The sequence below is a fragment of the Dendrobates tinctorius genome, unplaced genomic scaffold (assembly GCF_039654945.1).
Source record: "Dendrobates tinctorius isolate UK_male_01 unplaced genomic scaffold, ASM3965494v1 ptg000473l, whole genome shotgun sequence".
Lineage (NCBI taxonomy): Eukaryota > Metazoa > Chordata > Amphibia > Anura > Dendrobatidae > Dendrobates > Dendrobates tinctorius.
This window is the reverse complement of record NW_027362135.1, coordinates 248,564-272,227: the sequence shown is the minus strand read 5'-3', so window position 1 is coordinate 272,227 and position 23,664 is coordinate 248,564. Positions and strand designations below refer to the sequence as shown.

Genomic DNA, 23,664 nt, shown 5'->3' with positions numbered 1-23,664 from the left:
GATCACAGCTACTGGGCAGGGGGGACAGAAAAGAGCATACAGCAAGGACAGGAGGGGATCACAGCTACTGGGCAGGGGGGAACAGAAAAGAGGATACAGACAGGACAGCAGGGGATCACAGCTACTGGGCAGGGGGGGACAGAAAAGAGCATACAGCCAGTACAGGAGGAGATCACAGCTACTGGGGAGGGGGGGGACAGAAAAGAGCATACAGACAGGAGAGGAGGGGATCACAGCTACTGTGGAGGAGGGACAGAAAAGATCATACATACAGGACAGGAGGGGATCACAGCTACTGGGCAGGGGGACAGAAAAGAGCATACAGACAGGATAGAAGGGGATCACAGCTACTGGGCAGGGGGGGGACAGAAAAGAGCATACAGACAGGACAGCAGGGGATCACAGCTGCTGGGCAGGGGGGACAGAAAAGAGCATACAGCCAGTACAGGAGGAGATCACAGCTACTGGGGAGGGGGGGGACAGAAAAGAGCATACAGACAGGAGAGGAGGGGATCACAGCTACTGTGGAGGGGGGACAGAAAAGATCATACATACAGGACAGGAGAGGATCACAGCTACTGGGCAGGGGGGACAGGAAAGAGCATACAGACAGGATAGAAGGGGATCACAGCTACTGGGCAGGGGGGACAGAAAAGAGCATACAGACAGGATAGCAGGGGATCACAGCTACTGTGGAGGGGGGACAGAAAAGAGCATACATACAGGACAGCAGGGGATCACAGCTACTGGGCAGGGGGGGACAGAAAACAGCATACAGACAGGACAGCAGGGGATCACAGCTACTGGGCAGGGGGAACAGAAAAGAGCGTACAGACTGAACAGCAGGAGATCACAGATACTGGGCAGGGGGGAACAGAAGAGAGCATACAGACAGGACAGCAGGGGATCACAGCTTCTGGGCAGGGGGGACAGAAAAGAGCATACAGACAGGACAGCGGGGGATCACAGCTACTGGGCAGGGGGGACAGAAAAGAGCATACAGACAGAACAGCAGGGGATCACAGCTACTGGGCAGGGGGGAACAGAAAAGAGCATACAGACAGGACAGCAGGGGATCACAGCTACTGGGCAGGGGGGACAGAAAAGAGCATACAGACAGGACAGCAGGGGATCACAGCTACTGGGCAGGGGGGACAGAAAAGAGCATACAGACAGAACAGCAGGGGATCACAGCTACTGGGCAGGGGGGACAGAAAAGAGCATACAGACAGGACAGCGGGGGATCACAGCTACTGGGCAGGGGGAAACAGAAAAGAGCATACAGACAGGACAGCAGGGGATCACAGCTACTGGGCAGGGGGGGACAGAAAAGAGCATACAGACAGGACAGCAGGGGATCACAGCTACTGGGGAGGGGGGACAGAAAAGAGCATACAGACAGGAGAGGAGGGGATCACAGCTACTGTGCAGGGGGACAGAAAAGATCATACATACAGGAAAGGAGGGGATCACAGCTACTGGGCAGGGGGGACAGAAAAGAGCATACAGACAGGACAGGAGGGGATCACGGCTACTGGGGAGGGGGGAACAGAAAAGAGCATACAGACAGGACAGCAGGGGATCACAGCTACTGGGCAGGGGGGGACAGAAAAGAGCATACTGACAGGATAGCAGGGGATCACAGCTACTGGGCAGGGGGGGACAGAAAAGAGCATACAGACAGGACAGCAGGGGATCACAGCTGCTGGGCAGGGGGGACAGAAAAGAGCATACAGCCAGGACAGGAGGAGATCACAGCTACTGGGGAGGGGGGGACAGAAAAGAGCATACAGACAGGAGAGGAGGGGATCACGGCTACTGTGGAGGGGGGACAGAAAAGATCATACAGACAGGACAGGAGGGGATCACAGCTACTGTGGAGGGGGGACAGAAAAGAGCATACAGACAGGACAGCAGGGGATCACAGCTACTGGGCAGGGGGGGACAGAAAAGAGCATACAGACAGGATAGCAGGGGATCACAGCTACTGGGCAGGGGGGACAGTAAAGAGCATACAGCAAGGACAGGAGGGGATCACAGCTACTGGGCGGGAGGGGAGGGAAATAGTATACAGACAGAACAGCAGGGGATCACAGCTACTGGGCAGGGGGGACAGAAAAGAGCATGCATACAGAACAGGAGGGGATCACAGCTACTGGGCAGGGGGGAACAGAAAAGAGCATACAGACAGGACAGCAGGGGATCACAGCTACTGGGCAGGGGGGGACAGAAAAGAGCACACAGACAGGACAGCAGGGGATCACAGCTGCTGGGCAGGGGGGACAGAAAAGAGTATACAGCCAGTACAGGAGGAGATCACAGCTACTGGGGAGGGGGGGACAGAAAAGAGCATACAGACAGGAGAGGAGGGGATCACAGCTACTGTGGAGGGGGGACAGAAAAGATCATACATACAGGACAGGAGGGGATCACAGCTACTGGGCAGGGGGACAGAAAAGAGCATACAGACAGGACAGGAGAGGATCACAGCTACTGGGCAGGGGGGACAGAAAAGAGCATACAGACAGGATAGAAGGGGATCACAGCTACTGGGCAGAGGGGACAGAAAAGAGCATACAGACAGGATAGCAGGGGATCACAGCTACTGTGGAGGGGGGACAGAAAAGAGCATACATACAGGACAGCAGGGGATCACAGCTACTGGGCAGGGGGGGACAGAAAACAGCATACAGACAGGACAGCAGGGGATCACAGCTACTGGGGAGGGGGGACAGAAAAGAGCATACAGACAGAACAGCAGGGGATCACAGCTACTGAGCAGGGGGGGACAGAAAATTGCATACAGACAGGACAGCAGGGGATCACAGCTACTGGGCAGGGGGGGAGGAAAATAGTATACAGACAGGACAGCAGGGGATCACAGCTACTGGGGAGGGGGGGACAGAAAAGAGTATACAGACAGGACAGCAGGGGATCACAGCTACTGGGGAGGGGGGGACAGAAAAGAGTATACAGACAGGACAGCAGGGGATCACAGCTACTGGGGAGGGGGGGACAGAAAAGAGTATACAGTCATTACAGCTGGGTTGACAGCTGTTTCTTTCTGTGAGGTAAAGCATTTCCCTGCCTGTTTTTAATCATCTGTACTCCCGGCTGTAATGTCTGTATATTCTCTTTTGATTTCTCCCCTATCCCAGGAGCTGTGGTAAGTGCAAAATCAAAGCTTTTCTGTACTATAAAACGCACATTTAAATATGCGTCTTCAAATCTGTACAAAAAAGCATGAAATAAAGGGAAACGTAGTTCAAAAATACGGCAAAAATGCAATAACCACTGCACCCTCTGACATCTCCTCCTGCCAGAGTAGAAAGAAATGTTACATGGGCCTGGCTAGGGGTATGGACGGGAGCGTCATCAAAATCTGCCATAATGCGCATTGTGCACCGCATAGCTTGTCCTTCTTTGTGTTCTGTGAAAGTTGGGAGGTGTGAATTACTACCTGGAACACTGTATAAAGGAAAATGTGGTGCTTCTCCTTCTCGCCATCCACATTGCACAGTGATCCGACAGTGCAGGGACAGCGTCCTTCTCGCCAGCAGTGCTCCTGACCAGTGGCCCCTCCACACCCCATCTTCTGTCTGATCTTACACAACACTGCCTCCTGCTGGTGCCTCACAATGTGCACAGCGCAGACATTACACATGGAATCTACTCGCTGGGAACCAAGAGGCTGAAGTCCCATTTTTCCAGCTGCTGCTATTTCCCAGAAGTTGGTTTCTGCTTTTATTAGTTAGTTCAGAGAGACAGCTGACATTGCTATGGCATGTACAAGGGGGGACTAAGGAGAAATCCTCCCAATGTGATGAGCCCTGCTCTTCATCAGATATTGACTGTAAGGCCACGTTCACGTCAGTATCTTCCATCAGTCTTTGTAGCTGGAACCAGCAGTGGAAGTGGTGACGTGTTTCTATTAGACTTCTCCTCTGATTGTTCCACTCCGGGTTACAAATACTGAGGCAAAATACCGACCAAATACTGCAGGTGTGAACATGGCCTTATGCTGGTTATCCCCCAATGCAACAAATGGCCAATGCTGCAGATGACTCCTCCAGTATACAGCTCCCTCACAAGGGTCCACACCAAACCTCTCACTGGTTGCAGATTATGGATTTCTAACTTCTGCTCCAAGATCCTCCTGCTCCTCTTCAAACATTGACCAGAAATTCTGTCAGCTACTAACCGCTGCCAAGCCATGATGGTAACTAAAATGGATGAACTCTGGGAGGTCTTTGTGAATTTGAAACACAATCTACAGAGAATTAGGGAGCGCAAGTCATCGGCAGAGAACTTCAAAGGCAGAGGATTTTCAGAGAATTACGTCAGCTCAAATTGCAGAACTAGAGAAACAGATTAATGATTCCAATGAAAGAGAAGATGATCTTGAAAATCGGCTAAGGGGAAATAACATCAGGATAGAAGGCCTGATGGCGTATCCTTTACTGAAAACTGGCTGAAAGATCTTCTCTGCGTTCTTCACCATGGGGAGAGCAGACAGAGTCCTCACATGACCAGGCCCTCCTGGTAGCCCTCCTAGGCCATTATTGGCCCGACTATAGCATTACAAAGATGCCATCCTCAGGGCTATCCGCCTGAAGGGTGAGGTGCTCTACAACAACAGTGGAGTCTCCTTTTCAATTGCTGTCAGAAAACAACATAATCAATTTGCCGATGTTCATGCAAAGCTGCGAAAGAAGGGGTGTGAATACTTTATGATATTCCATGCAAAGCTAAGAGAAGTAGATGGGCAATCAACCTGGCTTCTCACATCTTCTGCCAATATGATGGTGTGAGTGAAGCTGCCCGTCATACACAATGCGTGAATCATTGAGGAGGGTGGGAGAGATCCCACCATTCCTGCTTCTATACCTATGGATATCTGAACTTCTACTCATTATAAAGAGATCCAGTGGGTGTATTGACCAGGTTTATCGTACCAAATCCTAGTTACTCTAATGTTTTTTGTTACCTTAATTTGCAGGGTCACGGGGATTTGGGACTTCAGCACATTTCTGCATGTTTGTTCTCAGCTTTTGCTGAAAGACTGTAGTTCTTCAGATAGTGTTTCGGGTTTAGGTCTACGCTTACTCAATAATATGATGATATTTCTTGTTATTAGGGAATGTTATTTTTGATAGCTATGCATGGTTTTAGGGTTAGGGTTAGGGTATGAGGTGTGTTGGTTGTGTGTATGGTGATTGCTTTGGTCTCTGGTCCTCGCCCACTTTTCCTCCTGTCCCTCACTCAGACTCTGGTAATGTCTGGATCAGATACATTTTTGATGTTTTTTGATGACGACTCTTCCTTTGCTGAGCTGGAATGTGAGAGGGCTTAATTCCAAATGTATAAGTGCCTGGGTGATTTTAATGTAGCCACTGATGCCACTATTGACTATACAGGTTGTCCAGATATGGCTTCCATAAATTTAAATGCGTGGTGTTCAGCTCTTCAATTAACTGAATTATGGAATTGGAAGTACCGTATATACTCGTGTATAATCAGACCCATGTATAAGCCGACCCCCCCCTAATTTTGCCACAAAAAACTGGGAAAACTTATTGACTTGCGTATAAGCCTAGGGTGGAAAATGCAGCAGCTACTGGTAAATTTCAAAAATAAAAATAGATACCAATAAAAGTAAAATTAATTGAGACATCAGTAGGTTAAATGTTTTTGAATATCGATATTGAATCAGGAGCCCCATATAATGCTCCATACAGTTCATGATGGCCCCATAAGATGCTCCATACAAAATACACCCCATATAATGCTGCACAAATGTTAATGCCCCCATAAGATGCTCCATAGAATAATATGCCCCATAAGATGCTCCATAGATTATGCCCCCATAAGATAATCCAAAGATTATTCCCCCATACGATGCTCCATAGATTATGCCCCATAAAATGCTCCATAGATTATGCCCCCATAAGATGCTCCATAGATTAAGCCCCAATAAGATGCTCCATAGATTATGCCCCCATAAAATGCTCCATAGGTTATGCCCTCATATGCTGCTCCATAGAATATGCCCCCATATGCTGCCCCATAGAATATGCCCCATATGCTGCTCCATAGACTATGATCCCATATGCTGCCCCATAGAATATGCCCCCATATGCTGCCCCCATATGCTGCTCCATAGACTATGCTCCCATATGCTGCTCCATAGAATATGCCCCAATATGCTGCCCCATAGAATATGCCCCCATATTATGCTCCATAGAATATGCCCCCATATGCTTCTCCATAGAATATGCCCCCATATCCTGCCCCCATAAGATGCTCCCTATATTATGCCCCCATATGCTGCTGCTGCTGCAAAAAAAAAAATGCAATACTCACCTCTCCTGCTCAGGACCCGGCACCTGAGATATTCACCTGTCCTCGTTCCATCGCTGCTTGCCGCTGTCTGCCGCGTCATCTGTCAGTGACGTTCAGGCAGCAGAGGGCACGGCGCGCACTAACCACGTCACCGCTCCCTCTGCTAGCTAAACATCACTGAAACAGGACGCAGCAGACAGCGGTGAGCAGCGATGGACCGGGGACAGGTGAATATCGCTATACTTACCCTCTCTTGGCGTGGTCTCTGCAGCACCGATTCTCCACTGTCACCCTTCCTGCCTTCAGCGGTCACGTGGTACCGCTCATTACACTCATGAATATGTGCATATTCATGAGTTTAATGAGCTGTACCACGTGACCGCTGAAGGCAGGAAGGGAGACCGTGGAGAAGTGGGGGGGCTGCAGAGACCGCGCCAGGGGGTAAGTATGATCTGTGACACCCCCGCTCCCCCTCCCCCGCCGACCCCCCAAGGTATATGACCCCAAGGTATATGAGCCCAAAAAAATGGGCTGAAAATCTTGTCTTATACACGAGTATATACGGTATGTAAAAAAAAAAGGGGGGGTTACTATTATTCAGGTATACATAAGTCTTTTCCTAGGGTAGATCTGGCCTATGCGTCTCCAGATATTCTATCCGCAGTTTAAGATGTTAATGTGACGCTGAGTCACTACTCACAGACAAGCCATAAGACAGGGTAGTCAGGAGATCTGAGGTCAAATACCAGGAGGGCTTATAGCACAGAGGGACAATACAAAATACCAGGAGAGTACAACAAGATATGGGGATAAGACAAACGGATAGTCAGAGGCCAAGTCTGGGGTCAGCTACCTGAGGCAGAGGGTGCCAAGGGCAAAAGGCATAATCCAAAGGAGTAGTCACAACAAATCTTAGGTCCGGCAACAAGACCAGGAAATCACACATAGCAAAGCACACACCTCACAGAACAAAGCTACAGCTTTCAGAGACAAGAGGCAGACAGCCAGCTAAATAGTATGGGAATTATTATGAACAGAAGACACCTGTAGGAAGCCAAGCATGCCCCGGACCTGACTGAGCGACTGGATTATCACTCACCATACTGACAGCTCAGCTTGCTCAAGCTTCGGATTGGATGGTCGAACTGTCTATCACAATACTGACAACTCAGCATGCCCCTATTGGATGGCTGAGTTGCCACTCACCACACTGAGAGGAGGAATTGTCAGTACTGCCTCTCCTAGGGGGCCACTGGACCCCCAGGTTTCACAGGAAACCTAGAATGGAAGGCCCTGACCAGGCAATTGGCCTTTACATCTTGGGCTGTAACCCAGGATTTCTCCTCCGGTCCGTAACCCTTCCGATAAATCATAGAATTGTAGAGTTGGAAGGGACCTCCTGGGCCATCTGGTCCGACCCCCTGCTCAAAGCAGGATTCGCTAAATCATCCCAGACAGATGTCTGTCCAGCCTCTGTTTGAAGACTTCTATTGAAGGAGAACTCACCACCTCTCGTGGCAGCCTGTTCCACTCATTGATCACTCTAACTGTCAAAATGTTTTTTCTAATATCTAATCTGTGTCTCCTCCCATTCAGTTTCATCCCATTGCTTCTAGTCTTTCCTTGTGCAAATGAGAATAAAGATGATCCTCTCAATCTTTGTAATACTACACGGACATGTTCCTGATGAGAGTCCAAATCAAGGGGAAAAAATAAGATATCAACAAGGTAAATAACAAGAAATCTCACAATGCAATCACTGAACACATCATTCATAAAGTTTTGAAATACTGCTGGTGCATTGGTTAAAAAGCATAACAAGATTTTCGAATAAACTCTGTTGTTAAAAACGCCATTTTTCACTCATCACCCTTGCGGATGGGTATCAAATTGTAAGACTCTCTAAGGTCAAATTTAGAAAACCATTTAGCCCCGGTAAGCAGATTATAAAAGTCAGAGATGAGTGGAAGTGGGAATGTAATATTAACCGTGATTTTGTTTAATTCATAGAAATCAAGGCAAAGCCACGATCTTTCTTTTTTTGCAAATAACAATCCAACAGTCATGTGGGAGAAGGAAGGACAGATATTGCCCTTCGGTAAACATTTGTTTTTTTTATGGTGGTACGTTCAGGCTCAGATAAATTGTAAAGTCAAGCATTAGGTAATTTGGCAACAGGGAGGAGATCAATAGCACAATCATAAGGACAATGGGCAGGTAATATCCCTGCCTCTCTTTATGAGAACACATTTCCGAAGTCTTTCAGGTACCTCGGTAGACCCTACAGACTTGCAGATACTTGTACAGAACTTAGACGTTTCTTAAGACAACTGGGGCCACACTTAATTTCCTTCTGACACCAATCAACAACTGGATTATTAATGACCAACAAATGGAAGCACCAATACCACCGCAACAAGTAACTTATCCAAGACAAAACAGGAAATGGATTCAGAGTGGAATGCTTCTACTTGAAGCATGAACTCCACCCTTATCAATTTGACAAAGTCCTGAAGTAACGGTGTTTTGTCAATAACAAACATTTTAACGGGTTTTTCCAAACCAACTGTTCCTAATCCTAATTTACGAATCAGTCCAAAATCAAAGTTATCTGTAGACTCGCAGTCAATGAAAGCCAATGCTGGTAATACCTGGTTCTTGAAAGACAAAACCGTCTTAAGCAGTACTTTTTTTGACAAGAAAAAGGGAACCTGGAAGTCTGGGTGAACTCCTCGACTATATTCCAGACTTAGACCTTTTCCAAATGGACTGATGCTTGAAACCGAGTAGAACAATGCATCAAAAAATGTCTTGCAAGACCAAAGTAGAAACAGAGTCGAAGATCCGGTCTTCGTTTCTTCTCCACAGCATGGAAACTGACAGCGCCAATTCCATTGGCTCTATTGCAGGTAAATGGGCATGCACTGGGGGTGTATACAAGGTACTCAGCTACCCAACATGCCTCAGCAGTGCCTCTCCCCTGTGTCAGATTCATGATTCTATCCTCAGTGAGCTGGATTTTGCAGGTTCATCATACATAACCCCATAAGGCCTCAAAGAAGTTTTCAACTAAAAACCATTTCTGGGGCTTGTAGGGAAAAATGCCCAAGTCTGAGGGCTGCCTCGACCTAGGGATCTCACAATTCCCACCCACTGAAACTCATCCCCTGAAACCAAGGACTTAGGGTAAATAAAAACCTACAGCTCTCCCTGAACACCCTAATCTGGTTTGTCTCACCCGAAAATGTATTAGGAAAGGTTGGGGAAAGACCAACTGAACGTCATAAGGTGTAGACATCAGAGTCTTTGTTGGCAGCGAAGTACTATTGGGAGTCTTCATAAAGCTATCGACCTGACCCTTCAACTAGGGCTGTAAAGATTCAAGATTCTGATGGTTTTCAGCCAGATCTTGAATCACTTAAGTCAGGTTCACCACAAACTTGCCAAGCATGTGAATAGAATCCATGCTGGTGAAAATGTAAATGATCAGCTGTAATCTGACGCTGAGTCAATAATCACAAGCAAGCCATGAGACAGGGTAGTCAGGAGGTCTGAGGTCAAATACCAGGAGGGTTGGTACTATAAAGGGGCAATATAAAAGCGTGGTTGAGTACCAGTCCGGAGTCCAAATGCCAGAAGAATACGAAAAGATAAGGGAATAAGACAAACGGATAGTCAGAGGGTAAGTCCGTGGCCAGGTACCTGAGGTCAAAGAGTGTTAAAAGCAAAAGGGATAACACACGAGTAGTCACAACAAATCCTAGGGTTGGCAACAAAACCAGGGAATTAGACAAAGCAAATCACACACCTCACAGAACAAAGCTAAAGCTGACAGAGCCAAGAGGCAGACAGCCAACTAAATAGCCTGGGAATCATACTGAACAAGAGACACCCATAGGAAGCCCAGCAGGCAGCAGCCCTGAATGGGCGGCTGGACTGTTACTCAGTACAATGACAGCTCAGCATGCCCAAACTTCAGATAGTGTTAACTCGCCAACTTGTGCTACTAGCTACTATTCCTGATGAGCTGCACGTGATAAGTCCAGAAGGATGATGCAGTGATGAATTCAACAGGTTTTATTCACAGTACCCTGATGACATGAGGTCAGGGAAGATGAAGGGATGAAGATGAGGTAGGAGTTAGTACTGCAAGTTAGAAGCATGAAGTTAGAGGTAACAAGAGAATCCTTTCTCCAGTCCTGAAGCATGTGTTGTCCAAGATGGCACTGACCAAGAAGAAGATAGTCCATAAGATGGTGGGCTTACAGACAGAAATAGGGGCTGAGGAAATGAAACCTTGGGCCCAGGCAGGGCAGCTATAGCCGGGGTATATGTATTGCAACATGTCCCGATTCTCTGCCCACCTGCGGACGATGGCACAGGGATATGAGCCTAGTACTGACCGCATCAAGGCGGAATTACTACCCCAAAGTCCGATCATCTCACTTACCACATTTATGCATCGTGCAGTTACACAGGTTCCCAGGAGAGTTGGACAATTTGCTGTCAACCTCTAATATTTCTCCCTAAAAGAAAGGGACAAACTGAATAAGATGAAAAAATGGCAGAAAGTCGCCTACTGCCCAACCAGAGAGAAGGCACTCACCACATCACAATCCGGCTTCTGGACTCTGCCACAGGAACATTCTGCAGATAGAAAGGAAAGCCTACAGTGCTAGTTATAAGCATAGGGGGCAGTGTTATAGTAGTTATATCCTTGTAGATAGGGGGCAGTATTATAGTAGTTATATTCTTGTACATAGGAGCAGTATTATAGTAGTTAGATTCTTGTACATAGGGGCAGTATTATAGTAGTTATATTCTTGTACAAAGGGAGCAGTATTATAGTAGTTATATCCTTGTAGATAGGGGGCAGTATTATAGTAGTTATATTCTTGTACATAGGAGCAGTATTATAGTAGTTATATTCTTGTACATAGGGGCAGTATTATAGTAGTTATATTCTTGTACATAGGGGCAGTATTATAGTAGTTATATTCTTGTACATAGGGGCAGTATTATAGTAGTTATATTCTTGTACATAGGAGCAGTATTATAGTAGTTATATTCTTGTACATAGGGGCAGTATTATAGTAGTTATATTCTTGTACATAGGAGCAGTATTATAGTAGTTAGATTCTTGTACATAGGGGCAGTATTATAGTAGTTATATTCTTGTACAAAGGGAGCAGTATTATAGTAGTTATATCCTTGTAGATAGGGGGCAGTATTATAGTAGTTATATTCTTGTACATAGGAGCAGTATTATAGTAGTTATATTCTTGTACATAGGGGCAGTATTATAGTAGTTATATTCTTGTACATAGGGGCAGTATTATAGTAGTTATATTCTTGTACATAGGGGCAGTATTATAGTAGTTATATTCTTGTACATAGGGGCAGTATTATAGTAGTTATATTCTTGTACATAGGGGCAGTATTATAGTAGTTATATTCTTGTACATAGGGGCAGTATTATAGTAGTTATATTCTTGTACATAGGGGCAGTATTATAGTAGTTATATTCTTGTACATAGGGGCAGTATTATAGTAGTTATATTCTTGTACATAGGGGCAGTATTATAGTAGTTATATTCTTATACATAGGAGCAGTATTATAGTAGTTATATTCTTGTACATAGGAGCAGTATTATAGTAGTTATATTCTTGTACATAGGGGCAGTATTATAGTAGTTATATTCTTGTACATAGGGGCAGTATTATAGTAGTTATATTCTTGTACATAGGAGCAGTATTATAGTAGTTATATTCTTGTACATAGGGGCAGTATTATAGTAGTTATATTCTTGTACATAGGGGCAGTATTATAGTAGTTATATTCTTGTACATAGGAGCAGTATTATAGTAGTTATATTCTTGTACATAGGGGCAGTATTATAGTAGTTATATTCTTGTACATAGGGGCAGTATTATAGTAGTTATATTCTTGTACATAGGGGCAGTATTATAGTAGTTATATTCTTGTACATAGTGGCAGTATTATAGTAGTTATATTCTTGTACATAGGGGCAGTATTATAGTAGTTATATTCTTGTACATAGGGGCAGTATTATAGTAGTTATATTCTTGTACATAGGGGCAGTATTATAGTAGTTATATTCTTGTACATAGGGGCAGTATTATAGTAGTTATATTCTTGTACATAGGGGCAGTATTATAGTAGTTATATTCTTGTACATAGGGGCAGTATTATAGTAGTTATATTCTTGTACATAGGGGCAGTATTATAGTAGTTATATTCTTGTACATAGGGGCAGTATTATAGTAGTTATATTCTTGTACATAGGGGCAGTATTATAGTAGTTATATTCTTATACATAGGAGCAGTATTATAGTAGTTATATTCTTGTACATAGGAGCAGTATTATAGTAGTTATATTCTTGTACATAGGGGCAGTATTATAGTAGTTATATTCTTGTACATAGGGGCAGTATTATAGTAGTTATATTCTTGTACATAGGAGCAGTATTATAGTAGTTATATTCTTGTACATAGGGGCAGTATTATAGTAGTTATATTCTTGTACATAGGGGCAGTATTATAGTAGTTATATTCTTGTACATAGGAGCAGTATTATAGTAGTTATATTCTTGTACATAGGGGCAGTATTATAGTAGTTATATTCTTGTACATAGGGGCAGTATTATAGTAGTTATATTCTTGTACATAGGAGCAGTATTATAGTAGTTATATTCTTGTACATAGGGGGCAGTATTATAGTAGTTATATTCTTGTACATAGGGGCAGTATAATAGTAGTTATATTCTTGTACATAGGGGCAGTATTATAGTAGTTATATTCTTGTTCATAGGAGCAGTATTATAGTAGTTATATTCTTGTACATAGGGGCAGTATTATAGTAGTTATATTCTTGTACATAGGGGCAGTATTATAGTAGTTATATTCTTGTACATAGGAGCAGTATTATAGTAGTTATATTCTTGTACATAGGGGCAGTATTATAGTAGTTATATTCTTGTACATAGGGGCAGTATTATAGTAGTTATATTCTTGTACATAGGGGCAGTATAATAGTAGTTATATTCTTGTACATAGGGGCAGTATTATAGTAGTTAAATTCTTGTACATAGGGGCAGTATTATAGTAGTTATATTCTTGTACATAGGGGCAGTATAATAGTAGTTATATTCTTGTACATAGGGAGCAGTATTATAGTAGTTATATTCTTGTACATAGGGGCAGTATTATAGTAGTTATATTCTTGTAGATAGGAGCAGTATTATAGTAGTTATATTCTTGTACATAGGGGCAGCATTATAGTAGTTATATTCTTCTACATAGGAGCAGTATTATAGTAGTTACATTCTTGTACAGAGGAGCAGTATTATAGTAGTTACATTCTTGTACATAGGAGCAGTATTATAGTAGTTATATTCTTGTACATAGGGGCAGTATTATAGTAGTTATATTCCTGTACATAGGGGGCAGTATTATAGTAGTTACTTTCTTGTACAAAGGAGCAGTATTATAGTAGTTACATTCTTGTACAGAGGAGCAGTATTATAGTAGTTATATTCTTGTACATAGGAGCAGTATTGTAGTAGTTATATTCTTGTACATAGGAGCAGTATTATGGTAGTTATATTCTTGTACATAGGGGGCAATATTATAGTAGTTATATTCTTGTACATAGGGGGCAGTATTTTAGTACTTATATTCTTGTACATAGGGAGCAGTATTATAGTAGTTATATTCTTGTACATAGGGGGCAGTATTATAGTAGTTATATTCTTGTACAAAGGAGCAGTATTATAGTAGTTATATTCTTGTACATAGGGGGCAGTATTATAGTAGTTATAGTCTTGTACATAGGGGCAGTATTGTAGTAGTTATATTCTTGTACATAGGAGCAGTATTATAGTAGTTATATTCTTGTACAAAGGAGCAGCATTATAGTAGTCATATTCTTGTACATAGGGGCAGTATTATAGTAGTTATATTCTTGTACATAGGAGCAGTATTATAGTAGTTATATTCCTGTACATAGGGGGCAGTATTATAGTAGTTACTTTCTTGTACAGAGGAGCAGTATTATAGTAGTTATATTCTTGTACATAGGAGCAGTATTATAGTAGTTATATTCTTGTACATAGGGGGCAGTATTATAGTAGTTATATTCTTGTACATAGGGGCAGTATTATAGTAGTTATATTCTTGTACATAGGAGCAGTATTATAGTAGTTATATTCTTGTACATAGGGGCAGTATTATAGTAGTTATATTCTTGTACATAGGGGCAGTATTATAGTAGTTATATTCTTGTACATAGGAGCAGTATTGTAGTAGTTATATTCTTGTACATAGGGGGCAGTATTATAGTAGTTATATTCTTGTACATAGGAGCAGTATTATAGTAGTTATATTCTTGTACATAGGGGGCAGTATTATAGTAGTTATATTCTTGTACATAGGGGGCATTATTATAGTAGTTACTTTCTTGTACAAAGGAGCAGTATTATAGTAGTTACATTCTTGTACAGAGGAGCAGTATTATAGTAGTGATATTCTTGTACATAGGAGCAGTATTGTAGTAGTTATATTCTTGTACATAGGAGCAGTATTATAGTAGTTATATTCTTGTACATGGGGGCAATATTATAGTAGTTATATTCTTGTACATAGGGGGCAGTATTTTAGTAGTTATATTCTTGTACATAGGGAGCAGTATTATAGTAGTTATATTCTTGTACATAGGGGGCAGTATTATAGTAGTTATATTCTTGTACATAGGAGCAGTATTATAGTAGTTATACTCTTGTACATAGGGGCAGTATTATAGTAGTTATATTCTTGTACATAGAGGCAGTATTATAGTAGTTATGTTCTTGTACATAGAGGCAGTATTATAGTAGTTATATTCTTGTATATAGGAGGCAGTATTATAGTAGTTATATTCTTGTACATAGGGGGCTGTTATGAATGGGAAACCGAGGAGGAAAAAAAGACAACAAGCTAAGTCTCAGAAAACCAGAGATGTTGGTAACTATGCAGATTTCAGATCTCTGATCTTACCCGCACAACTAGCAGCAGTCGTGGAGCGTTCCTATGTTGGTCATAGACGCCTCGTCACAACCGGAGAACTACATAAGCCTAAAGCAGGAAAAGAGGAAAACTAACTGCCCCACAGCAGACCCCAAAGGAAAAACAGCCCCCCACATGTATTGACGGTGAAGCAAGATGAAAATACAAACAAAGGCAGGAAAATAGGCTGAGCAAACGATGGGACCCGGCTAACTAAAAAGGACAGAAAAGGAAAGACACTGTCTGCAATCTGCCAAAAACCTACAAAAATAATGTCCAACACTTCTGATAGCAAAATTAACCCTGAAGTCACTAGACTTCTAAACCTATATCAGCACTCTGAAATATTCTGAGACAGAGCAAAAAAGAGGCCAATCTAATAAGGGACAAAAAGCAGATTGGAAAATACTGATTAATAGGAGTGGAATTTCAGCATAGCCCCAGCAGGAGCTGGCTGATTACACAAAAAACTGAATTGACCAACAAGCGCAAGTGTGAACATTAGCAAAAAACAAACTTAACTTGAGAAGACTGGAAGAGAGCTGAAGTCCAGGACCTGAGAAGCAGACTGAATCACCAGCAAACTGATAGGGCGTCGGCTGTCTTATATCCAGGTCTGATACTCCAGAGATCCAATCGTTATCTTCCTGATCAGGTGGCAGATTACTACCACTTAAACCAACCGCACTACCTCCTGTCACCACCAGAGGGAGAACGGAAGGGGAACTCTCAACTGGTGGAGCAGAAAATGAGTTAATGACAGTACCCCCCCCCCTTGAGGAGGGGTCACCGAACCCTCATCCATGCCACCAGGCCGATCAGGATGGGCCCGGTGAAAAACATGAACCAATTTATTGGCATGAATATCAGAGGCAGAGACCCAAGAATTATCCTCCTGACCATAACCCTTCCATTTGACCAAATACTGGAGTCTCCATCTAACCAAACAAGAATCCAATATTTTCTCTACCTCATATTCCACATTGCCTCTAACCAATACAGGGGTCAGGAGGTGCCGCCACAGGAACTACTGGCTCAACAAACCTCTTCAACAGTGACTTGTGAAATACGTTATGGATTTTGAACGTAACTGGAAGAGCCAATCGAAAAGAAACAGGATTAAGAATCTCCAAAATCTTATAAGGTCCAATAAATCTTGCCTTAAATTTTGGAGATGCAACCTTCATAGGAATATTCTTAGACGACAGCCAAACCATGTCACCCACTTTAAACCGGGGACCAATGGTCCTGCGCCGGTTGGAAAAACGCTGGGCCTTTTCCTGAGAGAGTGACAACTTAGCCACCACTTGGTCCCATATCTGCTGCATTCTCACAACCACAGTGTCGACACCAGGGCAGGACGAAGATTCCACTTGCCCTGAAGAGAATCGAGGATGAAACCCAAAATTACAGAAAAAGGGTGACATCAGAGTGGCAGAACTAGCTCTATTGTTCAGCGCAAATTCAGCCAAGGGCAAAAATGAGACCCAATCATCCTAATTAGCAGATATAAAACATCTTAAATAAGACTCCAGGGTCTGGTTTGTTCTCTCAGTCTACCCATTGGTCTGGGGATAAAACGCGGAGGAGAAGGATAACTGAAATCCCAGATTGGAACAAAAGGCTTTCCAGAATCTGGAAACAAACTGGACCCCTCTATCGGACACAATGTTCTCAGGAATTCGAACCACATGTTGTAAAAACAAGGGCACCAACTCAGCGGAAGATGGCAACTTTGGGAGTGGTACAAGATGGACCATCTTCGAAAATCTATCACAAATCACCCAGATAACAGTCATTCTCTGAGAGACAGAAAGATCAGAAATAAAATCCATTGAGATATGGGTCCATGGCCTCTTGGGCACCGGCAGGGGCATCAGCAACCCACTAGAACGAGAACAGGGTTTAGACCGAGAACAAGTCCCACAGGACTGTACCAAAAATACCTAGATGACCAGCCAATGCGGAGCAATGGACTTCAGACATCACTCTCTTTCTCCACTGGTCAGGAACATACAATCTTCCCATAGGGCAACGCTCAGGTTTATCCTCCTGAAATTCCTCCAGGGCGCGTCTCAAATCGGGCGAAATGGCAGAAAGAACTACCCCATCACCTAGGATAGTAGTAGGCTCGGTCACATTAAGAGAATCAGCAAAGAAACTCCTATAAAGGGCATCTGCCTTAACATTCTTAGTGCCCGGAAGAAAAGAGACCACAAAATTAAAACGCGTGAAAAACAAGACCCATCTAGCCTGTCTAGGATTCAAGCGTTTGGCCGACTCCAGATAAATCAGATTCTTGTGATCGGTGAGGACCACAAATTGATGTCTAGCTCCCTCCAACCAATGTCTCCACTCCTCAAATGCCCATTTCATGGCCAACAATTCCCGATTCCCCATGTCATAGTTACGTTCAGATGGGGCGAACTTTCGAGAAAAGAAGGCACAGGGATTCATCTTAGAAGTCACAGGGTCTTTTTGCGACAATACAGCTCCTGCACCAATCTCAGAAGCGTCCACCTCCACTTGAAATGGAAGTGAGACATCAGGTTGCCGTAAAACTGTAGCTGAAGTAAACCTCCGCTGAAGCTCCTGAAATGCTGAGACAGCCTCAGGAGACCAATTCAGCACATCAGCGCCCTTCTTGGTCAGATCAGTCAGTGGTTTGACAATACCAGAAAAATTACCTATAAATTTACGATAGAAATTAGAAAAACCCAAAAACTTCTGGAGAGCCTTCAAAGAAGTAGGCTGAACCCAATCATAAATGGCCTGTACCTTGGCCGGGTTCATTTCAATAGTCGATGGAGACAAGATAAATCCCAAAAATGAAATCCTCTGTACACCAAAGAGGCATTTCGATCCCTTAACAAACAGGGAATTCTCCCTCAAAATCCGGAACACAGTGCGGACATGTTCCACATGAGAATCCCAATCACTAGAAAAGATCAAAATATCATCCAGATAGATGATCAAAAATGTATCCACAAAGTCTCGAAAAATATCATTCATATGGACTGGAAGACAGAAGGGGCATTAATGAGCCCAAAAGGCATCACCAGGTACTCAAAATGTCCCTCCGGAGTATTAAACGCCGTCTTCCATTCATCCCCGTGCTTGATGCGAATAAGATAATACGCCCTCCTGAGGTCAAGCTTAGTAAACCAGCAGGCACTCTTAACTCTGGAGAATAAATCAGACATCAGAGGTAACGGGTACTGATATTTAACCGTCATCTTGTTAAGGGAACAATAATCAATACACGGTCTTAATGAGCCATCTTTCTTGGCCACAAAAAAAAACAGCGCCTAACGGTGACAAGGATGGTCTAATATGACCCTTCTCCAATGACTCCTTAATATAGGATCGCATAGTCTCATGTTCGGGTACTGATAAGTTGAAAAGCCGACCCTTGGGAAATTTACAACCATGCATCAACTCAATTGCACAGTCATAACTCCTATGAGGAGGCAAAGACGCAGACTTACTCTCACTAAATACATCAGAGAAATCAGCCAGATAATCAGGAATATCATGAGACTGAGGAGAGGTGGAGAAAACAGGAGCCTCACTAAGGGCACACCGACAACCCCAACTCACCACAGACCCAGATTTCCAATCCAAAACTGGATTATGAGTTTGCAACCAGGGGAAACTCAGTACAATAGTATCATGCAAATTATGCAGCACCAAAAATTTACAATTTTCTTGGTGGTCTGGGGCAACTCGCATTATCACCTGGGTCCAAAACTGAGGTTTATTCTATTCAAAGGTGTGGCATCAATACCCCTCAAAGGAATGGGCGTCTGCAGAGGTGTTATGGACAAAACACAACATTTAGCAAAGTCCAAATCCATCAGATTCAGAGCTGCTCCTGAATCCACAAAAGCCTTAGGGGAAAATGTGGACAAGGAGCAGATCAGAGTAATTGCCAAAAGAAACTTAGGTTGTACACTGCCCACAAAGCAAATGTGTGTGCACAACGTTTCTCTCGTTTAGGGAAGACAGAAATAGTATGAGAGGCGTCTCCACAGAGAAAACACAGCTTATTACGCCTTCTAAACTCCTGACGTTGCGCCATAGACGAAACCCCATCACATTGCATAGGTTCAGACATTTGTTCAAAAGGTGGCAGCACCTCCCGTGTAATTTTACGTTCACGTAAACGCCGATTAACTTGAATGGCTAATGACATAGAGCCATCCAGACCAGAGGGAACAGGAAATCCCACCATAACATCTTTTTACGGTCTCTGATAAACCCTTCCGAAAGAGAGCTGCCAAGGCACTATCATTCCATGTAGTAAGGACCGCCCACTTTCGGAATTTTTGACAGTACAACTCTGCAGAATCCTGACCCTGGTTCAATGCCAACAGGGTTCTCTCAGCTTGATCAACGGCATTAGGTTCATCATACAACTCCAAGGCCTGAAAAAATGCATCCACATTAGTCAGAATAGGATTTTCAGGTGTCAGAGAAAACGCCCAATCCTGGGGATCGCCGCGCAACAAGGAGATGACAATTTTAACCTGCTGCACAGAGCTCCCGATGAGTTAGGCTTCAAAGCAAGAAATAATTTACAATTCTTCTTAAAATTCTGAAATTTAGACCGATCCTCAGAAAACACATCAGGAGTAGGAATCCTAGGTTCAACAGCATGTGACTGAATAAGGTAGGAGGAAATTCCCTGTACTTCAGCAGCAAGCTGCTCCACAAGATCGGACAGCTGCTTAATCTCCATTAGGAAAAAAATCCTACGGCCCCGGAGAAAAAGAGGAAAAAATACATAATAAAAAAAATAAAAAAAATTCTGACACTTTTTGTTTCTTTTCTCTTTCTCTAACAATTCTTTCCTGCTTTTGAGTACCCTAGAATCTGCGGTATGGCTGGTGATTCAGTTATGATTGGGAAACCGAGGAGGAAAAAAAGACAACAAGCTAAGTCTCAGAAAACCAGAGAAGTTGGTAACTATGCAGATTGCAGATCCCTGATCTTACCCGCACAACTAGCAGCAGTCGTGGAGCATTCCTACGTTGGTCCTAGACGCCTCGTCAAAACCGGAGAACTACATAAGCCTAAAGCAAGAAAAGAGGAAAACTAACTGCCCCAGAGCAGACCCCAAAGGAAAGACAGCCCCCACACATGTATTGATGGTGAAACAAGATGAAAACACAAACACTGGCAGGAAAATAGGCTGAGCAAACGATGGGGCCCGAACTAACTAGAAAGGAGAGGAAAGGAAAGACACTGCCTGCAATCTGCCAAAAAAAACCTACAAAAATAATGTCCAACACTTCTGATAGCAAAATTAACCCTGAAGTCACTAGACTTCTAAACCTATATCAGCATTCTGAGACAGAGCAAAAAAGAGGCCAATCTAATAAGGGACAAAAAGCAGATTGGCAAATACTGATTAATAGGAGTGGAATTTCAGCCTAGCCCCAGCAGGGGCAGGCTGATTATACAACAAACAGAATTGACCAACAAGCGCAAATGTGAACATTAGAAAAAACAAACAACTTGAGAAGACTGGAAGAGAGATGAAGTCCAGGACCTGAGAAGCAGACTGAATCACCAGCGCCAGGATAGGGCGTCGGCTGTCTTCTATTCAGTCTGATACTCCAGAGATCCAATCATTATCTTCCTCATCAGGTGGCAGATAACTACCACTTAAACCAACCGCACTACTTCCTGTCACCACCAGAGGGAGAACGGAAGGGGAACTCTCAACTGGTGAAGCTGAAAATGAGATCATGACAGGGGGCAGTATTATAGTAGTTATATCCTGTACATAGGAGCAGTATTATAGTAGTTATATTCTTGTACATAGGAGTAGTATTATAGTAGTTATATTCTTGTATATAGGAGCAGTATTATAGTAGTTATATTCTTGTACATAGGAGCAGTATTATAGTAGTTATATTCTTGTATATAGGAGCAGTATTATAGTAGTTATATTCTTGTACATAGGGGCAGTATTATAGTAGTTATATTCCTGTACATAGGAGCAGTATTATAGTAGTTATATTCTTGTACATAGGGGCAGTATTATAGTAGTTATATTCCTGTACATAGGGGCAGTATTATAGTAGTTACATTCCTGTACATAGGGGCAGTATTATAGTAGTTATATTCTTGTACATAGGAGCAGTATTATAGTAGTTATATTCCTGTACATAGGGGCAGTATTATAGTAGTTATATTCTTGTATATAGGGGCAGTATTATAGTAGTTATATTCTTGTACATAGGAGCAGTATTATAGTAGTTATATTCTTGTATATAGGGGCAGTATTATAGTAGTTATATTCTTGTATATAGGGGCAGTATTATAGTAGTTATATTCCTGTACATAGGGGCAGTATTATAGTAGTTATATTCTTGTACATAGGAGCAGTATTATAGTAGTTATATTCTTGTATATAGGGGCAGTATTATAGTAGTTATATTCTTGTATATAGGAGCAGTATTATAGTAGTTATATTCCTGTACATAGGAGCAGTATTATAGTAGTTATATTCTTGTACATAGGGGCAGTATTATAGTAGTTATATTCTTGTACATAGGAGCAGTATTATAGTAGTTATATTCTTGTACATAGGGGCAGTATTATAGTAGTTATATTCTTGTATATAGGAGCAGTATTATAGTAGTTATATTCCTGTACATAGGAGCAGTATTATAGTAGTTATATTCTTGTACATAGGGGGCAGTATTATAGTAGTTATATTCTTGTACATAGGGGCAGTATTATAGTAGTTATATTCTTGTACATAGGGGCAGTATTATAGTAGTTATATTCTTGTACATAGGAGCAGTATTATAGTAGTTATATTCCTGTACATAGGGGCAGTATTATAGTAGTTATATTCCTGTACATAGGAGCAGTATTATAGTAGTTATATTCCTGTACATAGGGGGCCGTATTATAGTAGTTATATTCCTGTACATAGGAGCAGTATTATAGTAGTTATATTCCTGTACATAGGAGCAGTATTATAGTAGTTATATTCTTGTACATAGGGGCAGTATTATAGTAGTTATATTCCTGTACATAGGGGCAGTATTATAGTAGTTATATTCTTGTACATAGGGGCAGTATTATAGTAGTTATATTCCTGTACATAGGGGCAGTATTATAGTAGTTATATTCCTGTACATAGGAGCAGTATTATAGTAGTTATATTCTTGCTGATAGGATATATTCGGTATATACAATGTCATTGTGCATTTATACAATAGTCTACACTAATTTGTATTTTTTTACCGCATGTTTTGTAGGGGCAGCAGCTGTCTGGGGTCCATATCTCAACTGCTGACATTCCCAGGTCACACGTGATATCAGGACATTGCGAAGGATCGCACACTAAGAGGGAGATGAAAACAAGAACTTGTGAATCAGAGAGCAGCTACAGAAGACGGCGAGAGTGTCCTCAGATGTGGCAGAGAGCGGATCTGGCCGCAGTCACAGGATCGTGAAAGTCCCTGGGTCATTATTTGAGGCTTTGCTTCGATTGTTGTGACACATCCAAGCATCACCCTCACCATCCTGAGCCTTGTAGTTCACACATGGATCTCATTGGACAGGTAGAAATCGCTGCAGTTCAGCCCCTCGGGGGACGTACCACATTGGTAGCGAGGACAGCATCTGCCTGTTGTGTTGCTGCTGACAGTGAGGAATTCTCCCTGCTGACAGGTGGGTGCGGGATCAGAGCAGACGTTACACCCTGCACATACAGAGGACATAGCTGAGCCGCAGGTACCACCACACAGGATCTGTCCCCACCGCTCCGATCTGCACCTACCACAGAAGTATCGCACACAGCACGACTCCCTGGTGTGCACAGCAGCGAACAGAGTCTGATCCTGGCGGCATGGAGGAGGTCCATCCACCCGCTCGCACTTCTCAGGGTCACACTCTACAAGAGATCACAGGGAATAACAGCAATGTTTTCTTCTCCTACTGCTGTGGTGAAGCCCCCCACGGTACGGCTCTGCCTGAGCCCACTGCTATGGTGGAACCCCCATCCTCCTCACATCAGACCCCAGGAACATCTGACAGCCACATAATGGAAAAGCAGGTGGGCTCCATAACCAGGCCTGGACTAGCCCACAGGGGCACGGGAGAATCCTCCGGTGGGCCCCGGTGTGGGAGTGGCCACCACCCTCTTATATGAGCAGCACTTCTCATTATACACTTGAATCTTTGTGTACAGACAATAGCGCCATCATTTACCCAGGTCATTGTTATATACCGTA

At 43.1% G+C, this 23,664-nt stretch overlaps 1 protein-coding gene across 1 annotated transcript in view; it reads right to left on the bottom strand.

Moving 5' to 3' along the window:
- Positions 1-23,664, bottom strand: part of LOC141077916 (otogelin-like) — a 280,958-nt gene that overhangs the window by 22,891 nt on the left and 234,403 nt on the right. Inside the window, exons 30-34 of the mRNA XM_073564686.1 lie at positions 23,211-23,324; positions 23,031-23,132; positions 22,673-22,771; positions 10,949-10,989; positions 10,793-10,868 (exon numbers count right to left, since the gene is read on the bottom strand). Coding sequence (XP_073420787.1) covers positions 10,793-10,868; positions 10,949-10,989; positions 22,673-22,771; positions 23,031-23,132; positions 23,211-23,324 — 432 coding nt within the window. The remainder of the gene's footprint in view (positions 1-10,792; positions 10,869-10,948; positions 10,990-22,672; positions 22,772-23,030; positions 23,133-23,210; positions 23,325-23,664) is intronic.